This window comes from Malurus melanocephalus, unplaced genomic scaffold, assembly GCF_030028575.1.
Source record: "Malurus melanocephalus ecotype Western Australia unplaced genomic scaffold, MMel_1.1 scaffold_65, whole genome shotgun sequence".
Classification (NCBI taxonomy): Eukaryota; Metazoa; Chordata; class Aves; order Passeriformes; family Maluridae; genus Malurus; species Malurus melanocephalus.
In genome coordinates, this window is record NW_026623297.1 from 2,405,942 (window position 1) to 2,423,295 (window position 17,354).

The window sequence follows — 17,354 nt, forward strand, 5'->3', positions numbered from 1 at the left end:
GCTGTTTTGTGATGTTTATTCTGTTCATTTTCTCTGTGATTGTTGGGAAGACTGTCACTACATAGGTTATTGTAGTTTTCAGAAACCCTAAGTAGATCAAATGGGTGCAGAACAGATGAATACTTCTGCATGCAAGTGTTTGATACAAAGATCTGTTGTATTTGAAACTGGCACTGGATATGTCAGTTCCCCTCCGGCAGAAGGTGGTCCCAGTTGGTTGATGCTGGTGGGTTTTTTCACTTGTTATGATAATGGATTCATCAACCAGGTGTGAAACCAAYACTTGTCCTTCCCTAGACGTGCCTTGAAAGGTAGAAGGTTCATCTCCAAGGAAAGGTGTCCGGAGGAGGCTGCTTATCTTGGACTTTGGGAGGAAGTTTTCCTGTCGCGGCCGCTGGAGGCAACTACGAGGAAAACCCCTTCGGGTGAACTGCTTCAAAGCCTCTCCTGATGGTTCCTGATGGCTGCACTTTACATCCCAAAGCGCTTCCTRGTGCTCCGCTGAGTGGCTAATGAGTTGGGAAGTCCTCTGTGAGCATCGTCTTTGTTACGAAGTTTCATGATTTGTTTTGCTAAATCAGAGATTGTATATCACCGTGAGCTTTTGGAGGATATATTGCAAGGGACTGGCAAGTCTCAACTCCTTCACCTTTAAGCAAGACGCTTAGATATTCCTCTTAAATGAAGAGGTTTTTGAAATGCTGGTGTCAAAAAGCTGCGAGAAAGCAACAGTGAACAATTGTTTTAATAGCCATGCCCAGTCATTTATACAAACATCGTGTACTTTGTTTGCATATACAGGAACCTCTGYGAGCACCAACTAGTGTCCCTGCTTCTAAAACTCCCAACTTATGGAAAGAGTGGAGAAAAAAAATATTCCTTTGAAAAGAAAGAATTTTACATTTGCAATAATCATTAGCCTAATCATTTGATAAGTCTACTTATAAAAATTTGRTAAGTAGCATATATKCTTGGAAAGTTTGTAACATTGATAACTTCTCTTTAGCATGTTGTTTTACTCAACGTTTTGCTTTCCCTCCTGTATCAGGGAAAAATAACACAAAATCTGCAGCAGTATATAAAGCCAGGATAGTTTTACCCTTTTTGTTAGATATAATTTTGATTTAATGTTTTGCTCTAATTTCGGGACTGAACCTTTTCTAACTAGGAGCTAATGAAAATTAATGTGACTGCTGCAGTGAGAGGGCAGCAAACCTGAGTGACTGTGGAGGAGTGGGTGGGCATGCTGGCTGATATTGAGTGTTCCACTGATTTTAAACTTAAAGTAGGGTGAACAGTTGGGAAAAATCACCTGAGTTCACATCTGCATTCTGACCACAAGATGTGACTGCAACCCCCATGACTGGTGCTTGAAAAGGGGAAAGGTAATAAAATCTGCTCTTGTTCAACACTTTTATAGGTGTTTTTCCCAGCTGRGTGGTCATGAGGTAGAAAGGGATCCCTTTTGGGAGCTGTGGACATCAGTAAGAACAATATGTCCATGATGGAGTCTTTCTTAGCAGCTCACTGGCTGTTGAGGTTGGCTGGCACAGCAAGAGCCAACCGCAAAGGAGAGACTATTGGGATTTTTTATGCTCGGTGCTCAGAGCACTGGTGGATCCAGCTGTCTCTGGAACTTCCAAAGGGATCTGTGTCTATAAGGAGTGGGTGGGCACCCACAGCTCAGAAGTCTGGGACAGCTGGAGAGAAGCCTGGCAGTAGCTCCTCCACAGGAGGATAGGGGCTGCCCAAAGCTTGGAATTCAGCAGAGGTCAGGARCTAAAGCAAAGCCCAAGGCAGAGAAGTCATCAAGACCTTTGACCTTTTCCAGGACCTTTGTGACTACAACTCTTTATTTTGTTCTCTGTTGAATCCACATCTCCCTTTCCCTCCTTTTCCCTGCTCATGTACCCATAGAAGCCCTTCTTGACTCTTCTGGTGATGAGAAATGAACTTGCGTGTTGATGGTGGATTTTGTTGTTATTGTCTCATCAACATCTGTTTTCTCTGGCATCTCAGTTAAAAAAGCTAATTTTGCTGAGYTGGAGCAGCTGCCACTTCCCACCGYAGTAAATTAGGCTTTCAGAAGAMCTCATCTTTGGAATTACAGTTCTGATCATAATGTGGATTTTAATAGTCAATTGAGATGCTTATTAAATTATAACACTGTGCATTAGGAACGTTCCTGTGCTGCTGGAGGAATCTCAATCRTTTAGTTTTTATTAGTTTTGTGATTTAATGAACAGAAAACATTAAAACTAAAAGCCAAATGCAAACCATCTGTATAAAAATATTCAATAAAATTCAGGAAACTGACAGACATAGCTGTAAAATTACTTTGCAAAGACACAGCCTCTCTTAAATGCCATCCATTTTAATAAAATGATTAATGCCACCATCAGTTTTCTTAACAAAGAAAATTTCTACCTTGTTTCTTTTCCTGGGCTCATGAGATTCAGCCTGTTTTTCAGTGATGCTTATCAATGGATTTGAAAATTATTCACTCTGAACTGTTTAGATGCAAAGGATGGGTTTTTTTCACCTGTCCACACACTTTTGGTTTTAGGGGGTGTGGCTACACCACGAGGAGCCCCCCGTGTCACTGTGTGGTGCCAGCAATGCCTGAGATTGATCTTTTGTTGTGTTAAAGTTCGATCTATTAGCAGGAGGGTACAAATGCAGGGCAGTGACCTCAGCCACTCACTGCTCCTGCCAAGGKGGGTGAGGTGTCCTGAATTCTTTGGGATGTGGTAGAACACGACAGGGACAGGGCAGTCCAGGGAGTTACTGGATCACCAGAGAAGCTCCCCAAGGAAGTGGCCACAGCACCAAGGCTGGCAGAGTTCAAGGAGCCTTTGGACAATGCTCTCAGGACAACACTCTTCGGACAATGGGGATTCTTGAGCTCATCCTGTGCTGGGCCAAGAGTTGACTTCTGGTTCTTGTGGGTCCCTTYCAACTCRGGGTGGTTTATGATTCTATGTATGTTTATRTAAGAGTGTATTGTGTATGTATAAAAGCATCTTAGTTCTCAAACTCCTAAATCAGTACAGCCAAATCACTACTTTTTGTTAATATTTTTCAGGTATGAAAGACACCTACGCCTACGATTCTGTCAAACACATGCCTATGGAAGAAATATCTACTTGGCAGAGGTCCATGCCAGAATAGGCAGGAACAGTATTTTTCTGCTTCATCTTTTTGATGGGTCTTTTACCTAAACTTTGAAAAAGATGAGATTTATTGAGGTTCCTGTCTCAGTTTGCATTGTGGAAGCAATTGCACCATAGATCTGAATTACGTATAGGCCTTTCAGTGCAGTTATAATTAGAAGTTCAATAATAAAGCTATTACTCTAGTTGCTTTTTTTTTTTTTTTTTTTTTTTTTTTTTTAATTCTGTTCCACCTCACTGGAGTTTGATTTGAGGGACTTTTATTAACTTTCTGTTTACCTATGAGTAAGAGTTTTCCTTTGGCTTGGGAGTCAAAGGTCTGATTTTGTTGGCAATGAAGGGCTGGCTGCTGTCACTGGTGCTGCTGTTGTCCCTTCACAGTGCCTGCACTCTTGCCTCTGTGACTACACAAAATCGTTTAGAGAGGCCTTTTGCCTGGGCTCCCAACCCTCTTTGTCCTACTTTTGTGAACAGCCTATTTTGTTATGCCCCTGAAGGGAGTGACTCCACCAAGCATATGTGGAATTGTAAGAGCCATAAACACAAATGCACCACAGATCAGCGCAGTTTGTAGAACTGCTGTAGTTTACTTAAATCTRTAGGAGATTCGCCACTGAGTTTTAAAGGGAACAAGGTTCTAGGATACGGGTTATGGACAGGAGCCCTTCATAGCCATGCCGTGGTTTCTGTTCATCTGCAGCACTGACRTGAAGCTCAGTGTATTGACAGCTGAGTTTTTGAACCAACACATCACCCCAAATTCCAGCAAAACCTGTTGCAGAATGGGAGTTAGGCTTCCTAAGGCAGCTGTAATCAGAGTTTTGGTGCACACCCTGTCATCACTAGACTGCCTGGAGCTACAGGAGACTTGTGATGGTGCCTGGGAGCAAGGCCTGGATTGGACATGAGCAAGGGTTTTATGGAAAACCGGGCAGCTGTGAGATGTTTTCACACTGAGGCTGGAAAAGCGTCTCCAAATGGATTCATGAAGGAATGAGGTGAGCTCTGACGGTATCCTTAGAGACAGGAGATAAAGCATCGATCCATGCTGGCCTCAGCCGAGCTCTGTGCCAGGCACTGTGCCAGGCACTGCTCTCTGTATAGTCACTGCTGGCAGGGAACGGCAAAAAAAGAAGGAAAGCAGGAGGACAAACGTAAAGAATTCCGCTCAGAGGATTCGGAGCTCTCTCCACGCCCGGCCTGGCCTCCCTCAGGCCCTTCCCAGCCGGGGGTGCTATCGGCCCGCGGCTGCCGGCGCTCTGAGGGCGCTCAGATCCGCCATGGCTCCCTCACACGCTGCCCAACCGAGCGCGGCTCCAGGCGGGATCCGGGCTCTGAGGGGACTCCCGGCGGGATCCGGGCTCTGAGGGCGCTCAGATCCGCCATGGCCCCCTCACGCTGCCCACCCGAGCGCGGCTCCAGGCGGGATCCGGGCTCTGAGGGGACTCCCGGCGGGATCCGGGCTCTGAGGGCGCTCCCGTCCGCCCAGCTTCCCTCAGGCCCTTCCCCCCGCCGTCCCGTGGCTGACCCGGGGCTCTGAGGGCGCTCGGGCTCTGAGCATGCGGCGGCCACGGCTCCGCCCAGGCCGGGACAGCGCAGGGACAGCCCGGGCGCCATGGAGCGGTTCGGGGAGCGGCTCGGGGAGCGCTCAGCGGCCCGGCTGGACACCATCCTGCGGCACCTGTCCCCGCGGCTGGGAGCAGCCCCGGCTCCTGTATCCTTTCTGCTGTGGGATCGGAAGGGGAGGCAGCAGCACCTTGGCCCCCTTGGGGTCGGGGCTCCGCTTCCCCCAGCCCGGCGCGCTTTGACTCTCGCTCCCCTCGCCCTTGTGAATCCGTGGTTTGTCCTGCAAGGCTCGGGAAACACACACAGGGCGAATCCTGCCCTGTGTCCTGGTGCCGAGGGTAGCGCTTCCCTGGCAGCCCCGGCTGGAATTTAAACTTCTCCCTGAGCTTCAGCCCTGAAACCTGTGGGGAGCTGGGATGTGCATCTTGGCAGCTCCCCAGCACAGCTCCCCCTGCATTGACTGAACCCAGGGGGTTCCCTGCAGCGAGTTTTTCTTCCTAGGCATTCAAAGGGTTGGGGGCGATAAACTATGGATGACTTAAAAGTTGCACAGCAAGTCAGACTTCGTTGAAAGTACAGACTCAGCTGGTAGGGCAGGAGGAGGAAAAACATCAAGGTTTGGTTTGTGAGTGGCAACTGAGGTGGAAGTGTTTGAGGCTGCCAACGTCAGGCAAAGGGAACCAGGGTAGAAATCTGGGAAATCAAACCAGGGTTGATCTGTCCAGTGGTTTGAAGTTTAGTGGAGACTGCTTGGTGAGAGTATTTTTAAGGCTTCTGTCATAATTACTGCTTTAAAACCAAAACTGCTGTTTCACAGAGCAGAATGCTGACAAGTTACCTCTGAATTATAATAAATAGAAGAGGATGTGATCAAACAGGATGTGGGAGTTTTCAAATCAATTAAAAATATGAAGACAGATGGATGGTTGTTGAATCAGACTGCCACAACACAAGTAGGACCACGAAATTAGAAATAAATGCTCTGAAAAACACCCTGGTTGTTAAGATGGAGGAAGTAAGGAGAGGTGGTGCACAAGCTGTTTGTTTTTAAATCCAGGTCTTGATGCAAATAGCTTTGGACAAAAACATGATTAAGCTGGGATGGAGCAAGAAAGGTGTGTGGATAAAGTAAATGTCAGAATCKAATAAGAATAGATTTATTTGATATTTTGTACATCAATTCACTGGTTCTGTTTTAATCTCTGTGCATCTTGGTTTCAGTTGTCCAAGCAACCCATACTTTTCTTTTGAGTGTTGCAGTGTCAAGARCAAAACCAGTGAGAGGAAGCARAKCCTGGGAGGAAGRTGCTGAAARGGAGTCTTGTCTGCTGTCCCCCAWTCTGGAAAGTGGASATGYTGAGGAGGGGATCACAAATGGGGTTCTGCCAGGGCCTGTGTGTCCATCAGCTCTTGTGGACATTTAGGAGCCTGAATGGTCACGAGTCCCATTTTCACTGAAATTGGGTCTGAAATGTAGTGTGTGGAGCATTAGTGCCCTCAGTTCAGGGATTTCTTGCTCTGGGACCTGCTCTGGCAGTTGCCAGCTGSTCTCCCCATGTTCTCCTTCTGTCTRTCTTYCATTCAGTTTCCTCCTGGCTCGTCATTTTTTTCCAAACGTTTTTGCATGTGTCAAATTTTTAAWTTTTTATTATTTTAGAAGCAAAATAAACAAGAACATGAATTGAGTGTCCAGCACAGCCCCTGCCTTTAACCTGAACARCATTGCAGGATCGAGGACTCATGCTTGTAGATAATGTTCTAATCTATTTTGCTCWATTGTATATTYCTTAATTTCCATCCCAGATAAGYGTTCCTACTTCAGCCCAAGTCAGTGTTGTTCCTCATTCAGGGAGGTTTCGGTAAGCTCCATCTTCCTTGGTAGAGATCAAAGCAGCCCTCAGAGCTCGATTCTTTTTTCCCCCAAGCACACGTGTTGATCAGTAGACACTGTTAACGTGTCCCTGCTCTCTGTCCCAGCTACACCCTGGACAACAATCTCCTGACCACAGAGCAGAGGCAGTTCTACGAAGACAATGGRTACCTGCTCATCAAGAAGCTTGTTTCTGATGAGGACATTGAGCGCTTCAGGTACAGGGCACTTGCCTGAGGTGCTGGGATGGGGGGTGTTTGCAGCAGCATCCCAAGTGAGCTCTGGGAAGCTGGAGATAGCTGGATTCTCCCAACATGGATGTTCCCTTTGCTTTGCAGGAAGGAGTTCACGAGGATTTGTAAAAGAGAGGTGAAGCCACCAGGAGTTATGATTATGAAAAATGAATCTCTGAGATCCCAGTTTGGTCARTCTGAAAAAGTGGTTAATAAAGTGCAGGACTTCCAGGAAGATGAAGAGCTGTTCAGATACTGCACTCTGCCTGAGGTAAAACAAAGTAAAATCCCATCAGAAAGGGGGGTAGTGGTGCAAGTGCCTGTATGAATGTGTCTGACCCTAAAGGTCACTCCACATAAGCACACAAGTGAGGAAGGAAGATCAAGCCATCTTTTAAGAGTATYCTGCATGAACATGGGATGGATGGCGGTCAGGACAGAAGACTTAAAGCAGTGCTGCTCTGTCCCTGGTGTGGAGYCAGTTAGGATTGTGGCTTGGCCAARCYRTRCCACAGRGACAGATCAGCAACGTGTTCTGGATGTGTTTTATCCAGGCAAACATCTCTCCCTGGGCAGGTCCAGCCTTGCAGACAATATTCRTGTAGCAGATGGCCATATCTCTAAGGGAGTACCCTCCCCATTTTTTCCACCCCTCTTGGCAGCCTGCTGCACCATCTTGCCTCTTGGCCTCCCACCATTCCCATTTTTGTGCCATGCCAGATCTGCCTCCTGTCCTGCATCCCTCCATCTTCCCCCACCTCCTCCTCGTGTACMCTACTCCTCAGCCAAACATCCAGCTCCCTGTGCTTCCTCAGGAATATTTCCTCATGTTTTTCATGTTTCTAATTTTTTTTCCTGATGTTTTCTTCCCTGTAGGTCCTCAAATACGTTGAGTGCTTCACAGGGCCAAACATCATGGCAATGCACACCATGCTGATAAATAAACTTCCAGATTCTGGTAAGGAAAACTTGGATTATGGGAAAATAGGTAAATTATTGTGTGTATGCAAGATTTGGACTTAGTGTTTTAGAAAAAAAAAACCCCAAATAACTTCGCAAATTTACAAAGCCATTTTGGTAATAGTTTGTTTTCTTTTTACCTTGGCTTAATGAGATAACATGAGAAAACTCAGGAGAGTTTTTAAGGCTGCACAAAGTCTAAATAGTATGGCAAATGAGGCAAGTGGAAATATCCTAACTGTATMTATTTAAGGAGCAAAATCGATGGCAAAATAAGTATATAAATCATATATAAAAGGCTGTTTTGGTGTGGAGGATGTTTCCATTTCCATGGGGGGAAAAGAAATAACAAACAAAACTTCAAGAATATTTATTTTTGTTTAGACTTCATGGAAGAGAGCCTCTAGGGTAGAGACTCTCTGGGGAYGCTGCAGTCCATAAATTGAGATTTTTTTTCCCCTTTTTTTTTAAAGAGAAAGCTAAATAAACATGAGCTGAGTGCAGCACAGCCAGGGTTGATTCTGCTTGCATCATGGCAGTACATCCAGTACCTGTTGGAAGGTCTGTGTGCTGGGGGAGGTTTGTGCAACAGTGTGCAGATTAAAGTTCTCAAAACTGGAGAGCAGCCAAAATGAATGGTGAAAACGAGGGGCTGGTGGTGGTGAAAGCCAGCAAATGGAGCCTTTTGAGGGGTCACAGAGCTGAGCAGCCTCCTGGCTTTCACTGTGTCCCCGTGCCATTGCTGACCAAAGAGCCACCACCATGGTCTGTTTTGGGGTGGGGTGGCAGCTCACCTGCTTGGCTTCCAGCGCTGGGCTGGAGCAGGCACTGAGTACASCAAGTGTCTCCAGTGGGAAGCAGCAGCTCCTTAGGATGTGCTGCAGTGGTTTAACAGGAAGAAAAAGGCTGTGTCCCATTTGTTGAGGCTGAAGGTTTCTGAACCTGTGTTGCAGACAAACAGACTTTCCTGCACCCCATGCACCAGGACCTGCACTATTTCCCGTTCCGGCCTGCGTCCCGCATTGTGTGTGCCTGGACCGCCATGGAGCGGGCTCACGAGGATAATGGCTGCCTGGTCGTKCAGCCAGGGACACACAAGACAACCCTGAAGCCTCATGGTTATCCAGAGTTGGAGGTAAGGTGTCATGGAGGGCTTGGGAAGGGCATGCAGGAAGGAGATGTGTTTTGGCTGGGAAGGGCTCATTCTGGGGGAGAGGATATGCAGATCAAAGCTGAGGTTTTCAGATTTTTTTTTTTCATTTATGCAGATACTGACATTGATTTGGGAGAGAGTTTCTTAGGTGACCTCCCTCTCTGTGACCTAGATAGATTTGCCTCTGTTCCTACCTTCACCTAGAAAATGTCCASAACGTCATAGCATGACAGCGTAAACACATGCCACAATTTTCCACTGCCCTTGCCAAGTCTGAGGACTCTGCCTCCTCCTGTCARCTTGTTCCTGCCTACTAGCATGTGTACTGTCCCAAAGAGGAGAAATTTGATAGTAAACAGCTGGATGGAGTAAAATATCAAGTGGTATCTTCCTCTTAAGGGTGGGYGTTTCCTGGCCTGGCCTGTCATTGGTGATGATTACACTGGGAGCAGAGGGCTGCACTCCAGCAGTGGCRTCAGGCCATGCTTGTGGGATTCCCCAGTGCTCTTCTCTGTTCTCTCCAGCTGAGAAATGTTCTTAATTGTCCAAATCCAGCTGCAGAAAATACAGGAAGTATCATTTTTCTGTACCTCARGCTTGGAGTAGGACTAGTAGGCAATAGTCAGACTTTTAGCTTGTCATATGGAATACTCTGTCCAGGGAAAAGCAGATCCTAGCTGTCCCTACTGCCCTACTCTGCTCTGAGAATYAGCACTTCCTCTAATTTTAGCTAAATGATTTCAATTGAGCCTTTTGCTTTCCTAGGGTAAAACAAACAAACTTTTCCATGGGCTGCTTGAAGAGGATGATAAGATTCCCAAGGTTCACCTTGTCATGGAGAARGGAGACACAGTGTTCTTCCATCCCCTGCTCATTCATGGCTCTGGGATAAACAGGACATCAGGTTTCAGAAAGGTGGGAAMATATCTCTTGATACAGTTTTTTAGATTCTTGATTTAAAAAAACAATTATCAAACTATCTCCCTATTTTTATCCCCACCCCCTTCAAATCCTTTCCAAGTTCATGAATATGTGGRTGAATGTTTTAATGAGTTTTTATCTTCCTAGAACACTGCACTTCCTTGCTTTTTTATTATTTTATCTTTRAACCTGTCTTCTGTGAGAAGAGCATGCTATGCAGCTGCTTGAGAAAAACAGARCAGGAGTAGCAGTTAGATGTTGAATCTGTGTTTGAAGCCTGTCTGGCTGTTCTTGCTTTTCCAGTAGCTCCCTTTGAGCTGTCCCAAATATCAGGACCTTCTCTAACTTTCTGCCCTGTCCTCTTGGTGTCCCATCTCTGGATAACAGGAGTTTCCATCATTCAGTAAATAATATTYATATGATTGCACAATCCATTTTTCTGTAAAAGATTTGTTTACATGGCATGGTTATTTAACTGACACAAACACTTTGGAGGCCTTCTGAGGCCTGGTCCTGTCTCAGAAGGGATTCATCCAGGCACTGCAGCACTTGCTGCTCTGTTTTTATTTTGGTTTGTTTGTTGTGTGGYTGTTCTTCCAGCCCCTGTGGCAGTTAATTGGTGGATTCAAAATAAGTGGGTTGTGACCCTCTGGGTGCAGGAGCTAAGAACCCTTACAGAACACACAGGTCTGTTCAAGCCCTGACTTTCCCTATTCCCACTTGAGTTGCTGATATTTTGAGATCAAATAGTACAGCTCATGCTGAGGGAGTGAGGGAGAGAAGGGAAGCAAGAAGAGCATGTCAGCAGCAAGAGTATTTCTCCAAGGGGACATTCTCAGGAGCACTTGGARAGGAGGAAGGATTTGCTGACATGATCTGTAAGGAAGGAGTGATGTGTCCACAGTCTGGAATGCACAAGTTTTTTTTTCCAGCAGTTGTTTGTAGTCAGTGACAGTGAGTGATGCTGTTTCCTCACACAGAGCATCAGCTGCCACTTCGCCAGCTCTGACTGTCACTACATTGATGTCAAGAACACGACTCAGGAGCACCTGGAGAAGGAGYTGGAGGAAATGGTTCGCAAGAAATACAATTCAATTTCTGTGGAGCTCAAGGTAAGACTTGGCTCAGTGCCCTTAGTTACAAACCAGGTCTGTTCCCTTTCCCAAGTCTCGTGTGGCAGATTGGTGCTCTTTGCTGTGCCCAGTTTGGCAGATCATGCTGTACCAAGCAGAGGTGCTTGGCAGGATAAAAGACTTGATATTCAGTGGATGACTGGCAGGTATTTTTGGGGTCTTTTTACTCATAATGCCTTGTTCTCCAGCAGCCTCTTCACATCTCATGAGCTCCAGAAATTCCTCCTGAAGCTCTGCTTGTAAATAAAAAGATGTAGTAATTTGCTCCAAATTCAAAAGTATGAGAAGYTGGAATAAATTCARTGCGTGTCCMCTTTGTATGTCYACAGTTCTTGGAGTTTCCCCTCCTRACTGTGGGTGGRTTTTCCTTTTAAAACAAGTAGCCACATCTSATTGCAATACCTGACAGATTTTTTTTGTTAAATATAATCCCACATCAGTTATTTAGACTCGAGGCTATAGCAGGTGTGTCCACATAGATAACATCTATGTCAAAAAAAAAAAAAGGACTAATGGACTCTTGCTGAATAACTGAGACCATTGAGTAAAATAGAAAGCAAATGTAAATTCTTCAGAGGTCCAGCCACTGAAAGAAAAATAAACCTTGTTACTGGGGTGAAAATGTTCTTTCTGAATTTCTTAATCTGCAGTGGTTCCCAAGCATGTGCACAGCCAGTATCAAAGCAGTAAAGATGTAATAGGCAACATTTATTTTAATGGACATGTTTTACAATATCTGGGGCTTCCTGGAGGAAAGGACTTTATTCATGTTTGGATTTTTTGTCTTCTTCTGCCTGTTTTGCCCCCAGTGTGCCTGGATGTGGTGGGATACCTGGCTGTGTTTTGCAAGCCTGATCTTACATGTCTGTGAAGTTACAGCTTGCTTGGCTTTTGGTTCCTGGGGTTGTTTAGGTGCATGGTGAACTCCAATGGGACGTGTAGTGAGGCTCTCTCCTTCTCCTGAGTGGAAATGAGGCTGTCCATACAAACCTTAGAGAAGTCTCTGAGCTTTCATGTAGCCTTAAGGATTTTTTTAACCAGAGTCAGAGTTTTCTCCCAAAGGTGTGCCCAGCTCCTGTTTCACCTTCACAAGATGATAAGAACTAAGTAATCCTTTGTTTCTATCTGTGTAAACTGGAATCCTGGTCACTGTTTTTTCTGGCCCTCAAAGCTTTTCCTTTGTCTCATTTTTGTTTTGAAGGATATTTGGAACTTCCGAGCACGGCTTGTGCAAGGGGAAAGAATTAACCTGTAGAAGACCCTGTGAAGAGCAGGATGGAAAACACAGGYCTGAGAATGAGCTTCTCTGAGGGTAGAGCACAGACCCTGCCTGAGCAGGCTGAATTTCCTGTGCTTTGTTGACCTCTGTAATGGTAACTTAGCCAAATGCTGCATCGCAAAATCGTTTTATGCTAATTCAGAATAATTGCACTGAGGTTGGTCAGCTGATGTACATCAAAGGAAACCTAACCTAGAAAAACAGATTTGCTGTGGGTGTCTTAGACAATTGAAGAATTAAGGTCTTGAAAGAGCACCTTGATTTTCTTGGTGTTTTCATTCTTTCTTAAAAGTTTCTCACATTACACATCTTTAGAAATATGCTTAACAATGTAAGATTTTATGCAAGATTTTCTGGAATTTCCAACTCCCTTTCCTATGAAAAAAAAGAAAAAAATAAAAAAAAAATCAGAGTTTCAAACAAGCCCTCAGTGACATAGAGTTGCTGGTGTAGCTGATGAAGATGTGGGTATTGGTACCAGCAGAGTCAACTGTCTAAGGGAGTGGATAAAGAGAAAGCAGCAACCACTCACAGAGAAAAATAGGATTTAGGAGGAGGAATATGATTGCTGGTAGAGTTCCTCAGGCATGGCTTGGTGTGGCATTGTGGCATCTACCTGACCAAGCAGCTCTGGCACAGGTAGAACATGAGTCTGAGGGTGTTGGGAGCTACTGAGCCAACAGAACAGCTTCCCACTGGCCTTGCACAACTGAACCAAGGCTGTGTGAAGTGAGGGAATCCTTTGAGTCTGGCAGGTCTGGGAATAGMTGCCTTTTGCTGCTGCCAGGTCAAGGTGTTTGGATGCTCCCCAGGATGCAGTGGTGGCAGGGTGGARTGACGCACATTGAAATGATCCTCTTGCTTTTCACAATGTTTTTTCTTGCTTTCTGAAAGATTCTTTTGCTTTCTTTTTTGAAATAAAGAGTCAATCAGAGAGAAACTGCACTTTAGGACTGTGTTGTGTCATTTCTGCTGCCCAGAAACTGGATGTGGGGTTGTCATTGAGTACCACAGTACAAAGCATCAATCCTAGGCTCTTTTCCACTGCCCCAGTCCACCCCAAAAAGGTGTCAAAACAACACCAAAGGCTGTGTTCATGGGCTCTTGTGGCACCTTTTGCCTGGTTTCATGATTCTTCCTCTTCCTGCAGCATCTTCTTGTTTGTTTGTTTGTTTGCTTATTAAGTAAGGTGAGGTTTGAGCACAGTTACTGGTCCTACACCTTTGGTGCTGGAGTGAGGTGTCTGGGCTGTGGTCCCCACCTGGAGACAGACATACCCTCTCWGCAGCCTCTGTTGTGGTTTGACCACAACACCAAGAAGGCTGATGAGGGGACACAGGACTGACCTCCAGCCCTGCTCAGTGGGTGATTTTGGGTGCCCTGGTTCCTGCATCTCTGCCATTCCCTCTATAGCCCTGGCACTGATCCAGGTCCTGGGGAGAGCATGGTGAATGATTTACAGTGAGTTGGAGATCCCTGTGCTGACTTTGCTGAGCTCTGGCTCATAGCCTAGTTGGTGCTTTCAGTGAGATTTTTTGTGAGAACTTTGTGTTTTCTGTCTGGTTCCCAGCAAGGATTCATGGAGAGACTTCCCTGTGTGGCATCACTGGTGCAGCTGGGCTGACTGCAGAGGGAGCTGTGACCACAGAGAAGAGCTACAGGTGTCACATTCCCAGTTTCAAGACTGAATTTCTCTTACTGCTGCTGGGAGAGAGAAGAAAAGGAAGAAGTTTAGCTTTGTTTTTAAAAAATTTGTTTTTGGACTTTTGTTTTTAAAAGCTGCCTATGGATTTAGGCTTCAATTCCCTCTTTCAGAAGAACAGACTTATCAAAGACCTCAGAGATTCTCTAAACTCAGCAGTTGTCCCACTTGATGAGACACTTGTGTTCCCACTCCTTCCTACACCTTGTGTGGTAAGCACYCTCTGGGGCAGGCTGTGCTCACTCTGCTGGGCAGAACACACTTGGATGAAGCTGGATTTTCCCAGCATGGATGTGTGTGGTGTTATTGGATACCTTCTCTGTAGCAATAACATTTTTGAGAAATAACTTCCAGATCCATTAGGCAGAGCTCCAGAGATAGAGAAATGCAGAAGGTGTTGACATGCTTGGGTTGCTGTGTATTTTAGTGAAGTAGCACTTATCCTTTTGGAAAAGTTGCTTGAATTGAATCAAATTAAAAGCAAAATCTATTAAGTTATTTTGATAATAGTGTGTTTTAGTTTAGCTGTRGCTTGGAATATRTTTCTTATAATTTGGTTTGCTGTAGGTGTTCAGGTTCACATRTTGGAGGTACATGTGTGCTCATTGGTGTGTACTCACCCTAAATTGATGTAAAGCATGTTCCATCTAAAACTTTCTTTCCAACTAACTTAATGTTCATGCAATTTAGGTTAGCCATCCTTGGACTTTTTTTTTTTTTTGGTATCAGCATCCAGGTTTCGAAAAGGAACGTGTAAAAATTATAGACAGCTGGCTGCTTATTTAACCATCTGCAGTTGCACGAAGCCCCAGTGTTTCAGACATTTTTTTTTTTTTTTTGCCTTGACATTTCACATGTGTTGAAAACAAAGGCTTCCTGGAGCTTGGTAAAAGACAATAAACACAGGAGATCTTTTGCTTAGAATTTATGTGCTATTTTCCAGACTAACAGTTCAGAAATGTCAGATTTAGTCTGACTCCTGACCTTGCTGACAGCGGTTGCATGCTCAGYGCTTTGATATGAACACACTGGTTAKGTGCCAAAGGATTTTGAATCCTGGTTTTGGCTTGTAGTGCTGTAGATCAAAGTCTTACTTCATGCAAGAGAAATAGTGGGAAAAGGAAGTTTAATTGACTACATTACAGTTTTTTCAAAGTAGATTTGACTCTATAAGCTGATCTGGGATGCGGGAGATCCTTTTCCAGCAGTCATTTGTAATCAAAAGTGGCAGTGAGTGATGCCCAGTGTCCTCACACAGCTGTCACCTCACCAGTTTAGAGTGCTACTACAGTGATGTTAAGAATATGATCCAAGAGCAGCTGGAGAAAGAASTAATTGAATTTGGACATGCAAAATATAAAATGGCTTCTGGTCCAGACCTTGTGCTAATCTTAAATCACTACCTTATCTTGTAACTCACAAGTAATTTTGGCCTTTTTGCTGATAAGGCTTCTTGCTGCTTGCCTGTGCTGGAGGAGTGCCCTTGCTCCAGACAGCCCCTTYGCATCCCTGGAAATCAGCCCAGGAGCTCTGCAAATTCCTCCTCCAGCTCTACTCATCACCATTCCTACTTCTGGGCTGCCAAAATTGATTTCTTGCACATTCTTTGCTGTCTTTTCAGTGCAAATCAACCCAGGCAGGACAAGCTTGTGGCAGCAGGTATTTAGGTAAGAGAGGCTGTTATTCAATCCTTCTACAACTGGATTTACAAGAAGAGAAGATCATTTATAAAACACCCATCTGAATGCCTTCTCTGCTCACCACATCAACCCACTGAGCTTTTGGCTTATGCCAAGCAGGGTTTTGTGCATTGGAGCTTGTAGCTTTTAATTTAATTTAGTGTTGTCTGTACTTTTCTATTTGAAACTTCAGACAGTAAATTGATGAGTGTTTTTATGGCCAAACAGATGAGTTCATACCAGGAACAAGCAGGAAATATCATATTCAAAGATGGTGTTTTCTAGGTTTGTTGTTGACATTTTGTGGGGTTTTTAAATGAGTCGTTGGGAAGAAATGAGCAAAGACAGAGCAAGGAACAAGAATCAAGCTTTAAAATGACCTGTAAAAGCCAGGACAGAAAACCTGTGCCTGAACATCAGCTTCTGAGGAGCCAGAATCATGTGCTTTTTGCCCCTTGTGTAAGGAACTTGCCCCAAATGCTGCATTACAACAGCATTTCATGCCAATACAAAATACGTACGGCAAGGCTGAACAACTGATGGACTTCAAAGAAAACCTGACCTACAAAACCAGATTGCTGTAGCTASTTTAGGTGATCAAAGAAAGATTATGATGACTTGTGCATTACTTGATTTTTTCTAGTCTCTCTCGATATACTTTTGGGCTGATACTCTATTAATGTAAGGTTATTAACAATACAGTTAGGTAAAACCATATTAATATAAAATTTTATGTGTGATTATGTTTTCAAGGTTTTTAACAACCTTTTTTTTGTGCAAAATCAACCAGTGAATCAGTATGAGTACACATGGGAAATCATTTGAAGTGCTGATGGAGATAGGGATTTTTATTTTTGAAATAAAGATTAAATTGTAGCAAATCCAACTTTAGAGGCTGCACTAGATTATTTCTGTGGTTCAGAAATTCTGCTGTTGCATGTGTGGCTGAATAACCAAAGTGAACTCAGGAGAGGCAGGTGCTGGGTCTGAGGAAAACATCAAGGTGCTGCAGCTGAGCCACCCAAAAATGCAGTCACTGCTGGTCCTGCACAATGTTTGGGCTAAACCCATTTTGGAGACAGCTCTGAGCAAAACACCTGCCAGTACCTCTTCACCTCCTTGCTGTGACCATCCTGATCCCAGCTTTCCTGTTAGAGCCAAGTGTTCAGGAATCAGGGTGGTAGTGCAATGTCTGTCACAAGACAAATATCTCAAAAAGTAGTGAGGCACATAAATTCCAATACATCCATCTCCCCCACTCCTTGTTTACTGCTAGAGCTTAAGTGAAGCAACTGGTTTGGTTTCTTCACCTATTTTTGCATACATGCATTGCTTTCACTCCCACAGAGATACAGGTCTTACACATCCCAGTCCTGGGCACATTTATGAATATAAAGTATTAACCCTCCTTTGACTATTTAATTTCTGTAGAATCTCCTTTCCTTTGGCCCAAGAGACAAGAATTGGAGAAAGGCTGAAGCTTTCAACGTGCCAGCTGAAGGCTGATACCAACATGGAATTTCATGATGGTTTTGTGGASTTCAGGTGAGAAACTCCTGTTCAGTCTGAATGAGCAAATTGTGTAAGCAGAAGTTACAGACCACAAACCAGTTCTTTGTGGTGATTCAGCACTGAGCTCATGGGCAAACAAAGGTGTTGAGGAAGCAACTCTTCCTCAGAGAAAT

General features: G+C 44.6%; 1 protein-coding gene across 1 annotated transcript; it reads left to right on the forward strand.

Moving 5' to 3' along the window:
* Nucleotides 1-4,218: 4,218 nt before the first annotated feature.
* Nucleotides 4,219-12,889, forward strand: PHYH (phytanoyl-CoA 2-hydroxylase). Its single transcript, XM_057366461.1, has 10 exons — nucleotides 4,219-4,672; nucleotides 4,715-4,887; nucleotides 6,543-6,598; nucleotides 6,717-6,827; nucleotides 6,948-7,113; nucleotides 7,719-7,800; nucleotides 8,756-8,937; nucleotides 9,721-9,870; nucleotides 10,857-10,988; nucleotides 12,211-12,889. The coding sequence occupies exons 1-10, from the start codon at nucleotides 4,219-4,221 to the stop codon at nucleotides 12,262-12,264; spliced, it is 1,560 nt and encodes a 519-aa protein (XP_057222444.1). The 3' UTR covers nucleotides 12,265-12,889.
* Nucleotides 12,890-17,354: the final 4,465 nt, after the last annotated feature.